Source organism: Chaetodon trifascialis, chromosome 6, assembly GCF_039877785.1.
Source record: "Chaetodon trifascialis isolate fChaTrf1 chromosome 6, fChaTrf1.hap1, whole genome shotgun sequence".
NCBI classification, from domain to species: domain Eukaryota; kingdom Metazoa; phylum Chordata; class Actinopteri; order Chaetodontiformes; family Chaetodontidae; genus Chaetodon; species Chaetodon trifascialis.
In genome coordinates this window covers 29,816,218-29,832,066 of record NC_092061.1, presented here as the reverse complement: position 1 = coordinate 29,832,066, position 15,849 = coordinate 29,816,218, and the positions used below count along the sequence as shown (strand labels likewise).

At 41.7% G+C, this 15,849-nt stretch overlaps 1 protein-coding gene across 2 annotated transcripts in view; it reads right to left on the bottom strand.

The window, feature by feature from the left end:
- Positions 1 to 225: 225 nt before the first annotated feature.
- arid3c (AT rich interactive domain 3C (BRIGHT-like)) overlaps positions 226 to 15,849 on the bottom strand; it is a 111,144-nt gene continuing 95,520 nt past the window's right edge. The window contains exons 6-8 of one of the 2 annotated variants that reach the window (XM_070965362.1): positions 8,301 to 8,579; positions 3,769 to 3,858; positions 226 to 475 (exon numbers count right to left, since the gene is read on the bottom strand). In XM_070965362.1, coding sequence (XP_070821463.1) covers positions 306 to 475; positions 3,769 to 3,858; positions 8,301 to 8,579 — 539 coding nt within the window. In that variant the 3' untranslated portion in view covers positions 226 to 305. The remainder of the gene's footprint in view (positions 476 to 3,768; positions 3,859 to 8,300; positions 8,580 to 15,849) is intronic. The other variant, XM_070965363.1, reaches the window with a different exon arrangement.

The following is a 15,849-nucleotide window of genomic DNA, read 5'->3' as shown; positions in this document are numbered from 1 at the left end:
TGAACTTTTTGACATTGAATATATGTTTTTGAGGGTGTGTAAGCCAATGGGAACACAGACAGGTTAAATGTCCTTGAAACACACTGCTAATTCAGAGCAGATGGAGTAGGGGGAACCAGGCGGCCAGATCTCTTACTAAGTATTTTGTTTGTTTTTTGTTTTACAAGTTCGCTGCTTTTCAATCAAACCTTCAAACAACTGAAGATTATCTAATGATTGTAACTCTAACTGCTTTGTGTCATTGAGAAGAGAATGGATCCCCTCCCTTGTGAGATGGGAAGAGGAGGCAAAGAAGGACAGGAAACTCAAGGGGGGGAGTTTCTTTGCCCATAGAGTGAGGAGGATGTGGAAGAGGATGAAGAGCAGGAGGGCTGGAACTGTGTGGGACTCATCTTTCCCTGAGTCTGACAGTTGCTGTGTTTCCCACGGTGCCCCGTCATCACCGCTATGGCTGACTGCCGAGCAAACAGGACACCTGAGGAACAAACATCAAGTCTAAGTTAGCCTGAAACTCAACACTGGCCTGGTATCAGTTCTTAAAGGACCATGCCAGGCTTTTTTTTTTTTTTATATAGATATTTCAGTATGTTTACTACAAATGGCATCACACTACTGCCCACCATTGCCTTTTTCACACCTTCCAGGCAGCCATTATTTTCCATTAAAATTAAATAAATGAAAAATCAATAAAAAGGTAGAAAACCACTTTTTCAAAATAATCTGTACTTCCCTTGACAACCTTTGATATTGTGACATCCAACATGCTTTTTCCTTACCCGGTCTGCACAGGATGTTTCAGCTACTGTTTTAAGTTGTCTGTCTCATTTTTAATCAATACAGCTCTCTATATCAGAGGCATATCTTTTTTGTTTCATACACATGTAACTGTGACCCAACTGGTGTCAGCTGTGCTATTACAACTCCAAATAAGTGTTACATTTGTAACTGCATTTGCATTATGGATTACCTCCAGACAATGTATGTAATCTCTTGATTTCCATCATGTGTAACAGTCAGAAAATATTAAACAGAGCTCTCCAGAGTCAAAGTCAATGTGATATTTTCTTGTACTTTCAAGGCGTGGAAGTCAACATTACAAATTTTTTCACAAGAGATTTATTTATTTATTTTTAATCTTGACAATAGAATTGTCTTAATTAGTTTTCATTGGATTTGACAACTAACTAAGCACAACTAACTAGCTGACACCAGAATCAGGTTAAAGTAATATACAGTAACTGCATAGAACTATAAAGAACTCAAAGAAGTGGTTTTAGTATTAAATTGCATTAAAGTCACTATCTGTTATATATATATATATAAAAAATAAAAAAAATAAAATAAAAATCCTGCTGTGTTGACCTCTAGTGATAACATAAAAAAAAGATATTGCAAACAGTTGAGATCCAATTCCTCTCAATGATTCTGACCCTGGGACACTGAGATGAATAGACTGAAGAAAAAAAAAAAGACAAAAAAAAAAAAAGATTTTCTATAAATTTTCAACAAACAAAAAATGTATGCTAGTGGGTCAATATAATGTACAATTTAGTGATGGAAGCATTATTACAATATACATTTAATATTAAAGAGTAAAAGTCAAATGTTTCAACTCACCCTCCCAGTCATTTTTTTTCTCTACACTGTACATTAATACTGAATACATAACAACTATAAAAGTACACATATGGAATTATGTGGTAAGCAAACAAAGTGTAAACAAAATATGTTTTAGAATTTTAGATTCTTCAAAGTGGCCACATTTTAGCTTTGCACACTGTTGGCTTTACCTTTACCAGTGAGGAAGTCACAAGAAATGCTTTCCCAGCAGCCTTGAAGGAGTCCCCATATATCCTGAGCACTTGTTAGCTGCTTTTGCTTTACTCTGCTGCCCAGTTCTTCCTAAACCATTTCAATTGGGTTGAGGTCAGGTGATTGTGGAGGGTAGGTCATCTGATGTAGCACTTCATCACTCTATAAAATAGCATGTTGTTGCAGAATGCTGTGGTACCCATGCTGGCGAAGTATGCCTTGAATTTTGAATAAATCTTCCAACAGTGTCACCAGCAAAGCACCCCCAGACAATCAAAGCTTCATGCTTCACAAGGGGAACCACACAAGCAGAAACCATCGTTTCACGTCTGCATCTCACAAAGACATAGTGGTTGGAACCAAAAATCTCATATCTGAACTCATCAGACCAATTTACAGATTACCACTGTACATTCTGTAATGCACATTCCTTGTGTTTCTTGGCCCATGCAATTCTCTTTTTCTTGTTGATCTCCTTCAACAGTGGTTTGTTTGCAGTATTGGAAGCAATTCTGTAGCCTCTAACCTGATGTGCAATTAAATGGAGATTTCTGAATCTGGTAACTAATGACTTTAGCCTCTGTAGCAGAGATAACTCTTGGTCTTCCTTTCCTTGGGCAGTCTTTACAACAGCCAGTTTCATCATAGCGTTTGATGTTATTTGCAAATGCACTTGAAGACACAGTCAAAGCTCTTGAAGTTTCCTAAATTGACTGATCTCCATTTCTTAAAGTAGTGATGGACTGATGTTTCTCTTTGCTTAGTTGAGCAGTTCTTGCCATTATATGGACTGCCACAGTAGCTGAATAGGGTTATTTACTGTATATCAAGACTATCTTGGCACAGCACAACTGAAAGTCTCAAATACTTTAAGAAGGCAAGAAATTCCACGAATGACCTTTGACAAAGCACGTCTGTCCACGTAAATCTGGGTGAATACCTTACAAAGCTTGTTATGGTAATGCCAATAGTGTGATATGTAGAAAGGGTTAGGGTTATATGTAGAAAATCATTGCAGTCATTGCAAAAGCACTAGATGAGAAGGTGTGTCCAAACTTATATGCTTTATTTACTTGGTAGCGCCATCATTTTGTCTTATTTCATTTTGTATAGTACTGTCTTATCTATTTCATGTGTCCATCCTGGAGGAGAGATCACTCTTCTTTAGGTTTCTCTTTTTTATTGAATGTGCAGATTGTAATGGCATCCCAGGCAAATGTGTAATTATGGCTACATAAGTAAAATTGACTGGACATGACTATGCTGGCTTTGTATAAAATGTGTAAAAGGTGATCAAAGTGGCTGAATAATTCTGAAAAAAGACAAATAAATAAAACTATTTAAAATTGCAAATGTAGATTTTAAACCAGTAAATGACTTTTGGACATTTTAAGTTGATAATAGGGGCAGTCAGCGGTCATTTTCAACAGTAAATGTTATATTTCAGCATATTCATTGACAGACCCAAACATAAAGACAGATTACAGTTACTGTCAGCTTGTGCTGGGATGAGCTGAAGCAAGTCAAAAACTCGCACTACTTAACACTGGTGCTCAGAGAGAGACAGAGAGAGAGCTCAGACATGATGTAACAGCCACCAGACTTATATCCTAACATGAATGGCCTATGCGAAAGCAGAAAGGCAGTAATTACCTCAAGACACAAGCTACCTAACCCTACCTTACACACACACACACACACACACACACACACACACACACACACACACACACACACTCTTGGCAGGCACATAAGACAATAAGCCACATCGACCTAAAATCCACAAGCCCAATTCTGAGATATTTAACTTTTTAAACTCTATTGGACTACCACTTCATTACAATGGATTTTATAGCAAAGACATCAAATTGCGCAGAGGACTAAGCACCAGGGTGCTGCTATAACTTATTGAATTTCCTGCCTGCAATTACATCAGCAAATGCCCCCTCTATTTACCTGTGTAGACAACTCCATTTATTTCTATTGACATGTTGATGCTGCTAATGCCGTTGGTAGACAGGTTCAATGCGGTCTCTTGTCTATCATCTGTCAGGAGAGGAGGCAGAGAACGAGAAAGAGAAAAACTCAATATGAGCATTTAGAAAGGGAACAGAAGAAGCAAGAGGAGTGCCCTGGTGGAGTATTGGTGATAATTCAGTGAGTGACAGGACAAGGAGAGCTTTATTAAAGAGTTCTGGGAAGAAAGAACTGTCAAAAGATGTTACAGCCTTTGTATGTGTCAATTATGGATGAATCCTATAGCAGCACACAGTTTGAAAAATTGGCTGAATGATGTAAGACAGCTTCTTAAATAACAGTAATGTCTTAAGAAAATGTTATACACAGAGACTAACCTCAGTGAGCTGCTATTATATTAAATCATCTGTAAACATTAATTTATCTATCTAAGTGCCCTGGATGGAGACAAATAATATTGTTTGGATGTAATCTTTAAATTACAGTGTTTATGTGTGAGGGCCAGAGCCAGACAACCAGTGTGGGAATTAACCCGAGAAAGATTCTCACTCATTTTTTCATCACATATGAAGCCTGCTATTATGGCTAATATGAGAGAAGCAGTGATGCAGACAGAAATGATATCCCACTTGAGCAGATAGGTCCCTTATTCTTCCTTTAGCCTCGATCATTATGTCATATGTGACTTATGGCTTGTCATGAGATGAGCTGGGTGCAGCCAAAGCCCAGCCATACAGATATTTTCACTCATGATAAGCTAGTATTCTCCTTCTGGTCAAGCAGGAGTATTTCTTCATAACATTTATGGAGCTGAGCTTCAAATAACACAATATATAATGAACTATGTGCACACTAATGTTTAGGCATTTCACTGCTGGATCTCAGAAGCCTCTCTGGCAGCTAACAAAGTCAATATGACACATAACACCCGATTTTGAATTATACATCAAAATTAGGCTGTGGCTCAGGAGGCAGAGCGGTCATCCACTTATCAGAAGGTCAGTGGTTTGATATTCTTGGGCAAGATACCAAACAACAAATCGTTCACGATACTGTGCCATCAGTGTGTGAATGATTGCAAGTTCATAATAAGCAGATGGCCTAGCCACCATTTTTTGAATGTGAGTGGGTGAATGCAGACAGTGTTGTAATAGCATTTTGGGTGATCGTTGGACTAGAATGATAAATGGACTGTATTTATATAACGCTTTGAAGTGCTTTTACAACTCAAGAGTCTGCATTCACAATTTCACACACACATTCATAAAATGGTGGCTCAGCCACCTGCTTATTACCAGTGTTATCCACTCACACACCGATGGCACAGCATGGGGGGCAGTTTTGGGGTTCAGTATACCAGGATACTTCGCCAAGTGGACTGATGAAGCCAAGGATTGAACCACCGACCTTCTGATAGGTGGAAAACCGCACTACCTCCTCCTGAGTGGTGGACTACTCCACATTTGGTACTCTAATGATTACTTGGGAGAGCAGGACAGTGTATGTGGGACTGAGTTAAAACAGAAACTACACTGTGGGCTCTATTTTCATTTCCGCCACCGGCACGGCGCAGGCGCAGCGCAAAGTCAGGTCTGCCTCGCCGATGGGGTGTGGTGGCAGAGACTTTGGTATTTTCGTGCACTGCACTGCCGGCACATCTACTCCCCCTTCTCATCTCAGTCCCACCCAGCGGCGCAACTCAGAAAGAGGGAGGGGACAAGGCGTGGAGTGGGTTTGACACAGCCGAGTCAAATCTTCACCAATCACACCAGCTCCTCACCTTTAAAAACACCGCTGGCGAGGCGCATGGCAAGTTTCGAGGAGACTGAGCCCACGCTGGAAAGTGTCCGACGCCCAAACTTCTCCCAGGAGGAGACTGACGTCACTCATGTCTAAATATGAGGTCCTTAGATGGTAAATCCTCAGCCTCCTCCTCATCCTCCTCAAATCATCACTTACGTTTTTTTCCATGTGTCTGTCTCTCTCTGTCTCTCGAGTGCTCTGAGATAGATGCAGTATATATGCTCTGTAGGATGCCACGGCTGTCTCTGGTTGGCACAGCGACGTTAATTGATTAGTTTGCATCCCTGTGTCACCTGTGTACATTTGGTCAGGGTGAGTGACCATTATGTGTGCCGAACACGCTTGCGATGTGGTCAGATGAGATACTGATCAAAAATATATAAATTTATGTCTGACTGTATGTGCTGACTCAGAAAATCGCATTGAATTGTGGCTGTTGCTAATTATTGATCGCAGTGTGCGTTCGATGAGTGACCGAGCACTGCTGAAAACACCGTTAAAACCACGCTGCCATCTTGTTGAAAGTGTGATATATGGCGTCATCAACCACGTTTTCAGTAGATAGCCGTTATCACCTAGCAGCCACCCATCCAGAGGGGTGTCCCCCTGAAAGACTGTAGGGATGCTAGAATTCGCTGGGATGAACGAGTCATGTGCCGACCTGAGGAAAGTGGCATACACGTTTGTCACCAGGCAATTTGAGTCACAGATCACCAGACATCCCTGTTTCACCTGTGTACATTCTGTCTGGGTGAGTGACCATTACGCATGCCGTATGCGTAATGGTCACTCGATGTGGTCAGATGTGGTCAGATGAGATACTGATCAAAATATATAAATTTAGGTCTGACTGTATGTGCTGACTCAGATAGTTGCAGTGAAATGCCAGACACTGTGGAAACCTGCCTGTGAGGTATTAGTGATGTGAACGCACGACTCCGGCGGTTTATGAAAACACAGAGTTGACCAGATCTGGAGTGGCGAGCTTTCACAACTTTTGCCCCGCCTACGTGGACTGAAATAGAATGAAAATCCAAAGCCGCCGGCAGATTATGCCGACACCTCCCCCTACTGCGCCGCAACACCCGTCCTGGCGCACCTCTGTACACTTCGGTTTACCAAAATACCAAGTGTGCCATGCACTGCGCTGCACGAAAATACCACTGCGTGGGGTGCGCAGCCTGCAACACGCCGGCAGCGGAATCGAAAATAGAGCCCTGTGTGTGTGACACTGAAGGAACATGTCACCCAGTATAACAGTGTGGTTCTTTAATGTCTTTTTATTAGTTTTTGGGAAACAATGGAGCTCTATTGCAGAGAGGAATAAGATATATCAGACCTTCATACACAGACAATACTTGTTACTGGGTTAATCACTTTTGGTTTGAGTCTTTTCAGGAGATTTGTTGACAATAATGAAAATAACAGAGCTGTACAGTAGTTACCGTTGAGGACACAGAGGTCATGTTCTCCCTATTGTTTTGGGGAATTTGGGGATTTTAACAATCAAAGGAGTAGTTTATATTCTACAATTTAACACAAATTGCACTTAGTGGTTTTTACTAGTGCTGTCAGTCGATTAAAATATTTAATCACGATTAATCTCATGAATGTCATAGTTTTTTTTATCTATTCTAAATGTCCCTTAAATTATAATTTCAATATTCTTATCAACATGGAAAGTGGATAGGCTTGCTTGGTGCAAATGTTTTTTAATTGAAAACAACAATGTGTAGTGAGCAGTCATTCACATTTGAATGGATAAAATCTCACACAATTTAACACTGTCAATAAACAGATGACAAAAAAATAAATATTTGGTTGCAAAAAAGCAAAGATCAAACAGGGTAATACAAAATAAAGTTACAAAATGTACATCATTGTAAATTAGGACTCAGGCTATAGTGCAGTTAAACCATGGCTTAAACTTTCCTTTCCTTTCTATCCATATGCCTCTTTCGAAAGCCATCCATTGTTGCCTGCTTTTGACAAGGAGGCGGAGTAGAATTTGCATTCGCCGTGTGTTTGGCCATCAAGTGGTATTTCAGACTGGATGTGCTACGGTGATAATTCAGTTCACACTGACAATACACACAGATAACTTTGGTCTTGTCAGTCGACCCATCTCGCAACTTTCTGAAACTAAACTTTCCATTCAGAATCTTGTTCTCATCCGTTTCGACGTTTCGCACTTGACATCCACACAAACCGGTGCCCTACTCTTTTACAGCTAGCGAGCAGGCAAGAGCAAACACGTGCTATTGTTTTGTTTCCGTTTTACAACCGGATCCTGTAGTTTTTCTTAAGTTACTAGCAGTAGCCACAGCTTATCAAAAACTACAAGTTACTAGGTCACAAAGAACATTAATCTTGCGATAAAAAATGATGTTGTTCAAACTGATTTGCGTTAACACGTTAATAACGCAATATTTTTGACAGCACTAGTTTTTAGATTGTTTAAATTTAAATAGTGACTTTTAATTTTTTTTTAGAGGGCTTGTGGTCTGAAAAAATTAACAAATTTTCTGCATTTCTTAAATCCTGGCTACACCCCTGGACACTACTAAATTATTGCAAATTAGGGCAAGAAGTCAGAGAGAGAGCATATAAACTCTCTCCCAAGAAGTCAGAGAGAGAGCATATAAAGTCCACACAGATTGCTGTGTGGAGTTTATATGCTCAAACCACCTGTCAGTGTCGTGTCTCACCTCTGTTGTTGAGTTTGATATTGAGGGGCAGCTGGGTGGCCATTGCCAATAGGTTCTGGTGCAAGGCATGCTGCATGATCCTCTGCTGCTCCTCTGCCATGAACATCATCTTTTTCTCTGGCGGTTCACCACTCTCCAGCTTCTCTCTAAGCTGTCCCAGGGCTGCTGCCTGAATGGCCACTGCTGCCTGAGCTGCCGCTGCTTGGGCAGTACGATGGCCGCTGGGTGAGATAGGATGGGCCAATTGGCTCGGCAGGCAACTGGCCATCATGGGCTCTTCTGCAGCGAAAGTCGAAAGTTGAGTCCAAACACACATATGCATGCTTAGACAAAAGTCATCTAAATAGGCTGTGTCACCTATCCTTAAATGAGTCTGATGAGGAAGATAATATTCTGTGCTGTCAACTTTAACAACTTGCATCTTGTCTTTGGTGTATAAAGATAATGTGGTACAAAGAATAATGTGACATACATAATGAAAAAGATGTAAGTTTAAAACATTCACATGACATTTTCAGAAACTGTCATAATGTATGTCTTAGCATTATTATTATTATTTTGCACTTTGTCCTGGTGTTGACACAACACTGCTCTTTCACATTCTGCATTTTTGCTCTCTGGTTAGGTGTTTTTAAAAGTTGCTGGGAGTCACATTGTTTTTATAACATTTCATATTGTTAGAACTGGAACCAAAAATCTAGATCTCAATCTTGCTGTGCTATTACTTAAAAGCTCAAAATGATCATTTGCTGTGTATCTGCAATATTTGCAAAGTAACTGAAAGAAAATTATGTTGTCCTGCAGCAACTTCCACATTTGAGTGTTTCTGAGCTGGAAGTTTGATTCTCAGGTTTGTTGGCTTGAATTCCTTCAAACTGGTCAGAATCCTCTTTATGGCCGACAATAACAACTCTGTTAAATTATAAGTTTTCCTCCTGTTCATGTTCTACTTGCTTGGCATCTGGTCATATTAATTCTTAATTGTGCACTCAGATGGAGTACAATTCATCCCAGGGCTTTAGCCAGGGGCTTGTCCTTCTAACTTTATTTATATAGCACTTTAAAAACAACCACAGTTGAACAAAGTGTTGTACATATATAGACAATACAATATAAAAAGAATAAAATAAATAAAATAAAATAAAACAGGAATAAACACTAAAATAATTGTATTGTTTTTAAAAACAATTAAAAACAATAAAACAATAAGTAAAAGCAAACCATAAGACAGTAAAACAAGAGCGGAGTCTCATGTGGGGTTGAAAGCCAAGGAATAAAAGTGGGTTTTAAGACGAGTTTTAAAAATGGACAGTGACAGGGCTTGTCTAATGTTTTATGGTAGCTCGTTCCATAATTTTGGAGTCACCACAGAAAAAGCTCTGTCCCCTCTGAGCTTCTGTTTTGATCTCGGTACCTCCAGGTACAGTAGATCAGCTGACCTGAGGCATCGAGCAGGAGCGCAGAGGTGAAGGAGCTCAGAGATGTACGGCGGGGCGAGACCATTTAAGGATTTAAAAACACATAAAAGAATCTTGAAATGGACCCTAAAGTGCACAGGTAGCCATTGAAGGGAGGCCAGGATGGGAGTTCTGTGCTCCCTCTTACGCACTCCAGTTAAGAGGCGAGCGGCTGCATTTTGCACCAGCTGGAGGCGTGCGAGGGAAGACTGGCTGTCTCCAAAATAAAGTGCATTACAGTAATCCAGCCAAGATGTGATAAAGGCATGGATTACTGTTTCCAAGTGCTATTGTGCAAGGAAAAAGCTGGACTTCACTACAGCACTAATTTGTCAATCCAATTTAAAATCACTGTCCATCTTAAAACCCAAGTTTGAGACTGTTGGCTTTACATAGCCTGCCAAAGGGCCCAAGTCAACAGGGGGAGGTTTACAAGGGCCACTGGGGCCAAACACCATCACTTCCATTTTTGTTTTTTTTTTTCATTGAAATTCAAAAAGTTCAAGGCCATCCAGGCTTTGATGTCTTCGAGACACGACAGAAGTGGTGTGAGGGAGAAGGCATTTTTCTTTTTCAGCGGCACATATATCTGACTGTTGTCAGCATAACAATGAAAAGAGATGCCATGCTTTCTCAGGATGGAGCCCAGAGGCAGTAAATATAGAGAGAAGAGCAGGGGCCCTACAATAGACCCCTGTGGAACCCATACAGTAGTGGAGCAGAGCTGGACTCCGAATTTCCAAGGCTTACAGTCATACTCCTGTCGGCCAGATAAGGTTTGAACCACTCCAGGGCAGTACCACAGATGCCCACTAGGTGAAGTAACCCAGCCACTAGGGTGCTCACAGTGTCAAAGGCTGCAGTTAGGTCCAACAGAACCAGGATTACATGGTCACCAGAGTCAGTAGCCAGGAGGATATCGTTAAAAAACTCTTAATAATGCTGACAGATGCAGAGTTTTAAAACCAGATTGAAAGGCCTCCAGGGGCCCGTTTCACAAAGGAGGTTCAACAAACTCCGAGTCTAATCCTGAACCTCGAGTTGATCTAGCCTGAGATAGGAAACTCAGAGTTTCCAGTTTCAGAACAGGTGATTTGGGTTAGTTCAATCAACTCAGAGTAAGTCAACTCAGAGTTAAGCGCATGCACCACGACTATAAAAAGCCAACATCAATGGAGCCCCGATTCGACGAGTCACCATGGCAACGGGGAAGAGGAGGGCTGCGTTTTTTACCGCTCTGGAGCTAGAAATCTTAATGCGCTCATACAGCGAGTTTCAACACTTTTTTAGAAAAAAGTGCAACACCGCTGCAGCCGCAAAAGAGAGAGAGAGACGGCGTGGGAAAACATTGCTGCTCGGGTCAATGCGTAAGTTTAAATGCAGTCCTTTGCAATCACAATAATATTACAGGGGAAAACTGCTTGAATGGTAGCTTATTAATTTATTTCATGCAGGTGCAATCCCGCGGGGGAGAAGCACACTTGGCAGCAGTTTAAGATGAAATATAAAAACATTGTTCAAACAGGTAAGACCCCGGCATAATTAAATAGGGGTACCTCATTTTGATCATGTTTTACATTGTAAAGTAAATATTAAGTGGCTGTTGTTTTATCCCCAACGTAATGCTGTTTTCACACACATAAATGTCTTCTCATCTATATCATATTCTGTTAAATAATTAAGCCTATTTAAACTAACACAGACTTCTGCTCAGCCAACAGAGAGAAGGCAGATGCCCGCAAAATGGGTGGTGGCCCAGCACGGCCACCTCTAACAGAGGCAGAGGAGCTGGCCCTAAGCCACAATTTCGGAAGGCCTTTATAAAGTGTAATATGCCTAGGCCTATATATCTCTTTTAAGCCTATTCATAAAAATATTCATGTCTTTCATGTCTTTTTTGGTCCCAACAGATTCTGATGGTGCTATCTGCCTGGTGGAGCCCTCTCATGCCACAACAGACCTTGTGACTGTAAGTAGGCAATACTCCAAAGATTTTGCCAAATGGTAGTTTAAGTATACTGAAACTTATCACTCATCTAGGATGAAGAGCATGAAGAAACTGTGTCTGCTGCCTTTACAGAGGGGGATCCAGAAAGGCCTATAGAGGTAACATCTTGATATGTTACTGATAGTTCTCTTCCCATTTACATTTCTTAACATTCAACAACAATATAGAGTGTGACATTTAGCCTACACTGAAGTATTAACACATTCTCATCCTCTTTAACAGGGCATGGCTGGGCAGCAGCAGGAGAGTCACTCAACTTCCACAGCACAGATTGACACAGTAAGATGGATGTTCAGTAAACACCAGAGGTTCATTCTGTGGAATTCATGTGCAACTGTATAATTTAATGTCCTCCTTATGTATTCCCAGTTACCAGTAAAAGAGATTTATAAAATTCACCTGCTGAAAAAAAAATCCAAAAAACCAACAAAGAAATGCAATACTTGGAGCGCCAGATTAGGAAGGCAGATTTAGAAACTGAAATACTGGAACACAAATTAGAGGTGGGTGCATGGTCACAGGTGAATTATGTTAATTATGTTAACTATTGGAACATTAACTAATCTAGCTCTTTTATTTGGAGGAAATAAAGAAGACCAAATGAAGTGTGTATTGTGTCTTTATTTGACTGCTGTGGTGATGGTGATGGTGATGATGGTGACTCAATTCCTGAAGTGACTATGGCATATGGTGTCTCTGACTGCTCTGCTGTCCTGCATAGCTGGCAGGTGGATGGGGTCATCATCAGGGTCTTCAATTTGTAGGGCAGGGTGTCGCTCTCCTCTAATAGTGGCAATATTATGAAGAACAACACATGCCACAATAATATCACAGGCCCTCTCAGGGGTCACCCTGAGGTGACGTAGGCACTGGAAACGGGCTTTCAGCAGGCCTATGGTCATCTCCACCCAGGCTCTTGTCCTGCAGTGAGCCCAGTTGAAGTTCTGTTGGGGGCCTGGTTCAGGGTCAGGGTAAGGAGTGAGCAGCCTGGGTTGGCAGGGGTAACCTCTACCCAGCAGAAGGCTATCAAACTCTCCTGTAATGTGTAGGGGACACATCAGAGTATATTAAAGGAGGGAGACAGGTGAATTATATTGTGCAAATCTTTAGGCTGCTTACCACGTTGCAGCCTGTTGCTCAGGTTAGACTCGCGATAAATCCTTGAGTCATGAACAGACCCAGGCCACTTGGCCTCCACATTGGAAATTAAGTATGCAGCATCACATACGATCTTGACAGTGCAGAGAATGCTAGATGTTGAATTATGATGCAGTCTTTAACATTTTTGAAACAGTAGTCAATCTACATGTACCTGCACATTTATGCTGTGAATGGACTTCCTATTCACATAATCTGCTTCATTATGCGAGGGAGCCGTGATGGGGATGTGTGTGCCATCTATGCAGCCAATCACACTGGGGAATCCTAAAAGAAATTAAAATTACTAATCCCATTCTGAGATTGCAGCACAATGTCATTAATGGAATATAATTTAAAATTCATTTGGATCTTTACATCATTCACCTGCAATCCTGTGGAACTCCTCCTTGATGACTCTGACAGGTTTATGTCCAGGGAAAACCACGAAGATGGGTAATAGCCGTTTCAAGGCGAGGCAAACTTTTCTGACCGCCCTGCATACAGTTGCCTTGCTTAAGTGCTCTGCATCTCCGATGTTGTACAAAAAACTCCCATTTGCAAAGAAACGCAGCGCAACACACAATATCTGCTGGGATGTGAGAGCATGACTACGGCTGGTAATGTTGCAGATATAAGGACGGATTAGGTTGTGGATGTAGGTGATGGACTGCGATGTGAAACGGTAAAACATAACGGTCTGGAAATGCCAGAACATCTATGCGTGGTCTGATAACCATCTCCCGACGAATATTTAATTCCCTGCGCAGTAATGCTGCACCTTCATCCACGGGATCGTTGTCAAAAGGACATGCCATAGTGGAAAAGTGGACTTCTCATATACGCTGACTGGCTGATTTTTTTTTAAATAACAGACGGCAGAACTATGTTATACCAAAACTCGCCTGCTGACTGAATGAATGAGGAAATCAAAAAACGTGTGGCTGACAGAGGGCGGAGACAGAGAGAAACTCGAGGTTCATTGAGAAAAACCTGGTCCCGACCAGGTTAGGTTCATAGAGTCTGTTACCATGGTAACTGACCGAGAGTTTAAGTTACTTCTCTCTGTGAAACAGGCTAGAGTTACCCCTCCTCCTCTGGTTTGAGTTACCTCCCTTTGTGAAACGGAAAACTCAGAGTTTCCTTCATTTCAGGCTTAACAAACTCAGAGTTTTCACAAAACCTGCTTTGTGAAACGGGCCCCAGGACACCATGCTCATCCAGGAGAGACTTCAACTGAGCGTGCACAACTTTCTCCAAGATTTTAGAAATAAAAGGCAACTTGGAGATGGGCCTAAAGTTGGCCAACACGCTGCAATCAAGGCCAGGTTTCTTAAGTAGGGGTTGCACCACTGCATGTTTAAAACTTACAGGAACAACACAAGAACAAGACAGACTGCTGTTAATGATAGCTAAAACTGACTACCCTATACTAGGGAAAACCTATTTGAAAAGACGAGGAGAGACAGCGTCACAGGGAGACCAGATCTTCTAAAAACGACAGAGACATGGGCTCAAACTTATCAAGAGCTACAGAAAATGGGACAGGGTCAGAAGGATCAGATGTAGGAGGTGAGATGAGAGCCCTAGCAGTAGCAACCTTATCAATGAAAAAGTGCAGGAAGCTATTGCACATTTCAGAAGATGCCTCCAAGCTGACAGGCTGTGGGGGATTAAGAACAGTGTCAATGGTTTTAAATAACACGCACGGGTTGTGACGATTGGACTTAATGATGTTTGACAGGTATTTTCTTTTGGACTCTTTAACAGTGCTCTGGTAGCAGCGCCAAAAGTCCTTTAGGATTTAGAAAGAAACCTGCAGCTTGTCCGTCTTCCACTTGCGCTCAGCTTTGCAGCACTTCTGTCTAGCTGTGCGAGTTCTTTCATTAATCCAGGGCTCAGATTTAGCTTTGGGCTGCACAATTTTTAATGGAGCCACAGAGTCCAGTATGGTTCGGCAGGAGGAGTGAAACCAGGAGCTGAGCTCCCCTGTGTTAACAGAGGCAGGACGGACACAGAGCTGATCAAAAGGCACAGAGAACTGACCGGCAGAACAAGAGTTAAAAATCCGACGTCTCTGAGCAGGAGCACTAGATTTAACTTAAAATTTAACCTTGGCATAGGAGAGAGCAACTTCAAACAAGACAGGCATATGATCAGAAATCATGTCGTCACAGATCTCCAAGTTAGACACAGATAACCCATGAGAGAGGACAAGGTCTAATGTGTGTCCATGTTCATGCGTGGGACCAGACACACATCTCTCCACTGTGATTAAAAGCACCTAGATCTCTGACATTCTGTCAGAGAAACAAAAGGGACTGGTGATCATACACCAACAGAGACTCGATTTGTTTAGTGCCGATGGTTAAAAAGAATAAAAACACCAAACACTGCACGAGCAGCAGATGGCCAGCCATACACACAGGCGCCATCATGTTCACAGCCCTTCATGTATGCTATGTTTATAAACTCACTGAGTATTCTACTGTTGAAGGGATTTCTTTAAAATAGGAAAAAAGATGATTTGTTATGATCCTGCCTTCCTGTCTCTCCCAGTGGCCTCTCCCTTTTTCCCTGTGTGTGTGTCTGCCTGTCTACCCCTGGAGTCGTGGCCGGGCAGCCCCTCACCTGCTGCCAGCTCCTCCCACAGCGACTCACCTGCATTCACTCTCCCTTCATCAGGGAGAGTATAAAAGACATAGACCTGCTTCTCCTCATTGCCGGATTATTCCTTATGCCATGGTCGATATCTGGTTGTTTGGTCTGTAAGTACGAGTCTCTTTGTCTACCTCTCCTAGTTAAGAAAAGTCTTTGTTTTTGGTCCATCGTTTTTTCCAGCCATTTATTGTGCTGTGGTTTTCTTTTGTTTCAGTGTCTGCCTGCCGCTTCCACGCGTGCCTTGTGTCAAACCTGCTCCGTCGGTGCTCCTTCTGTTCATCCACTC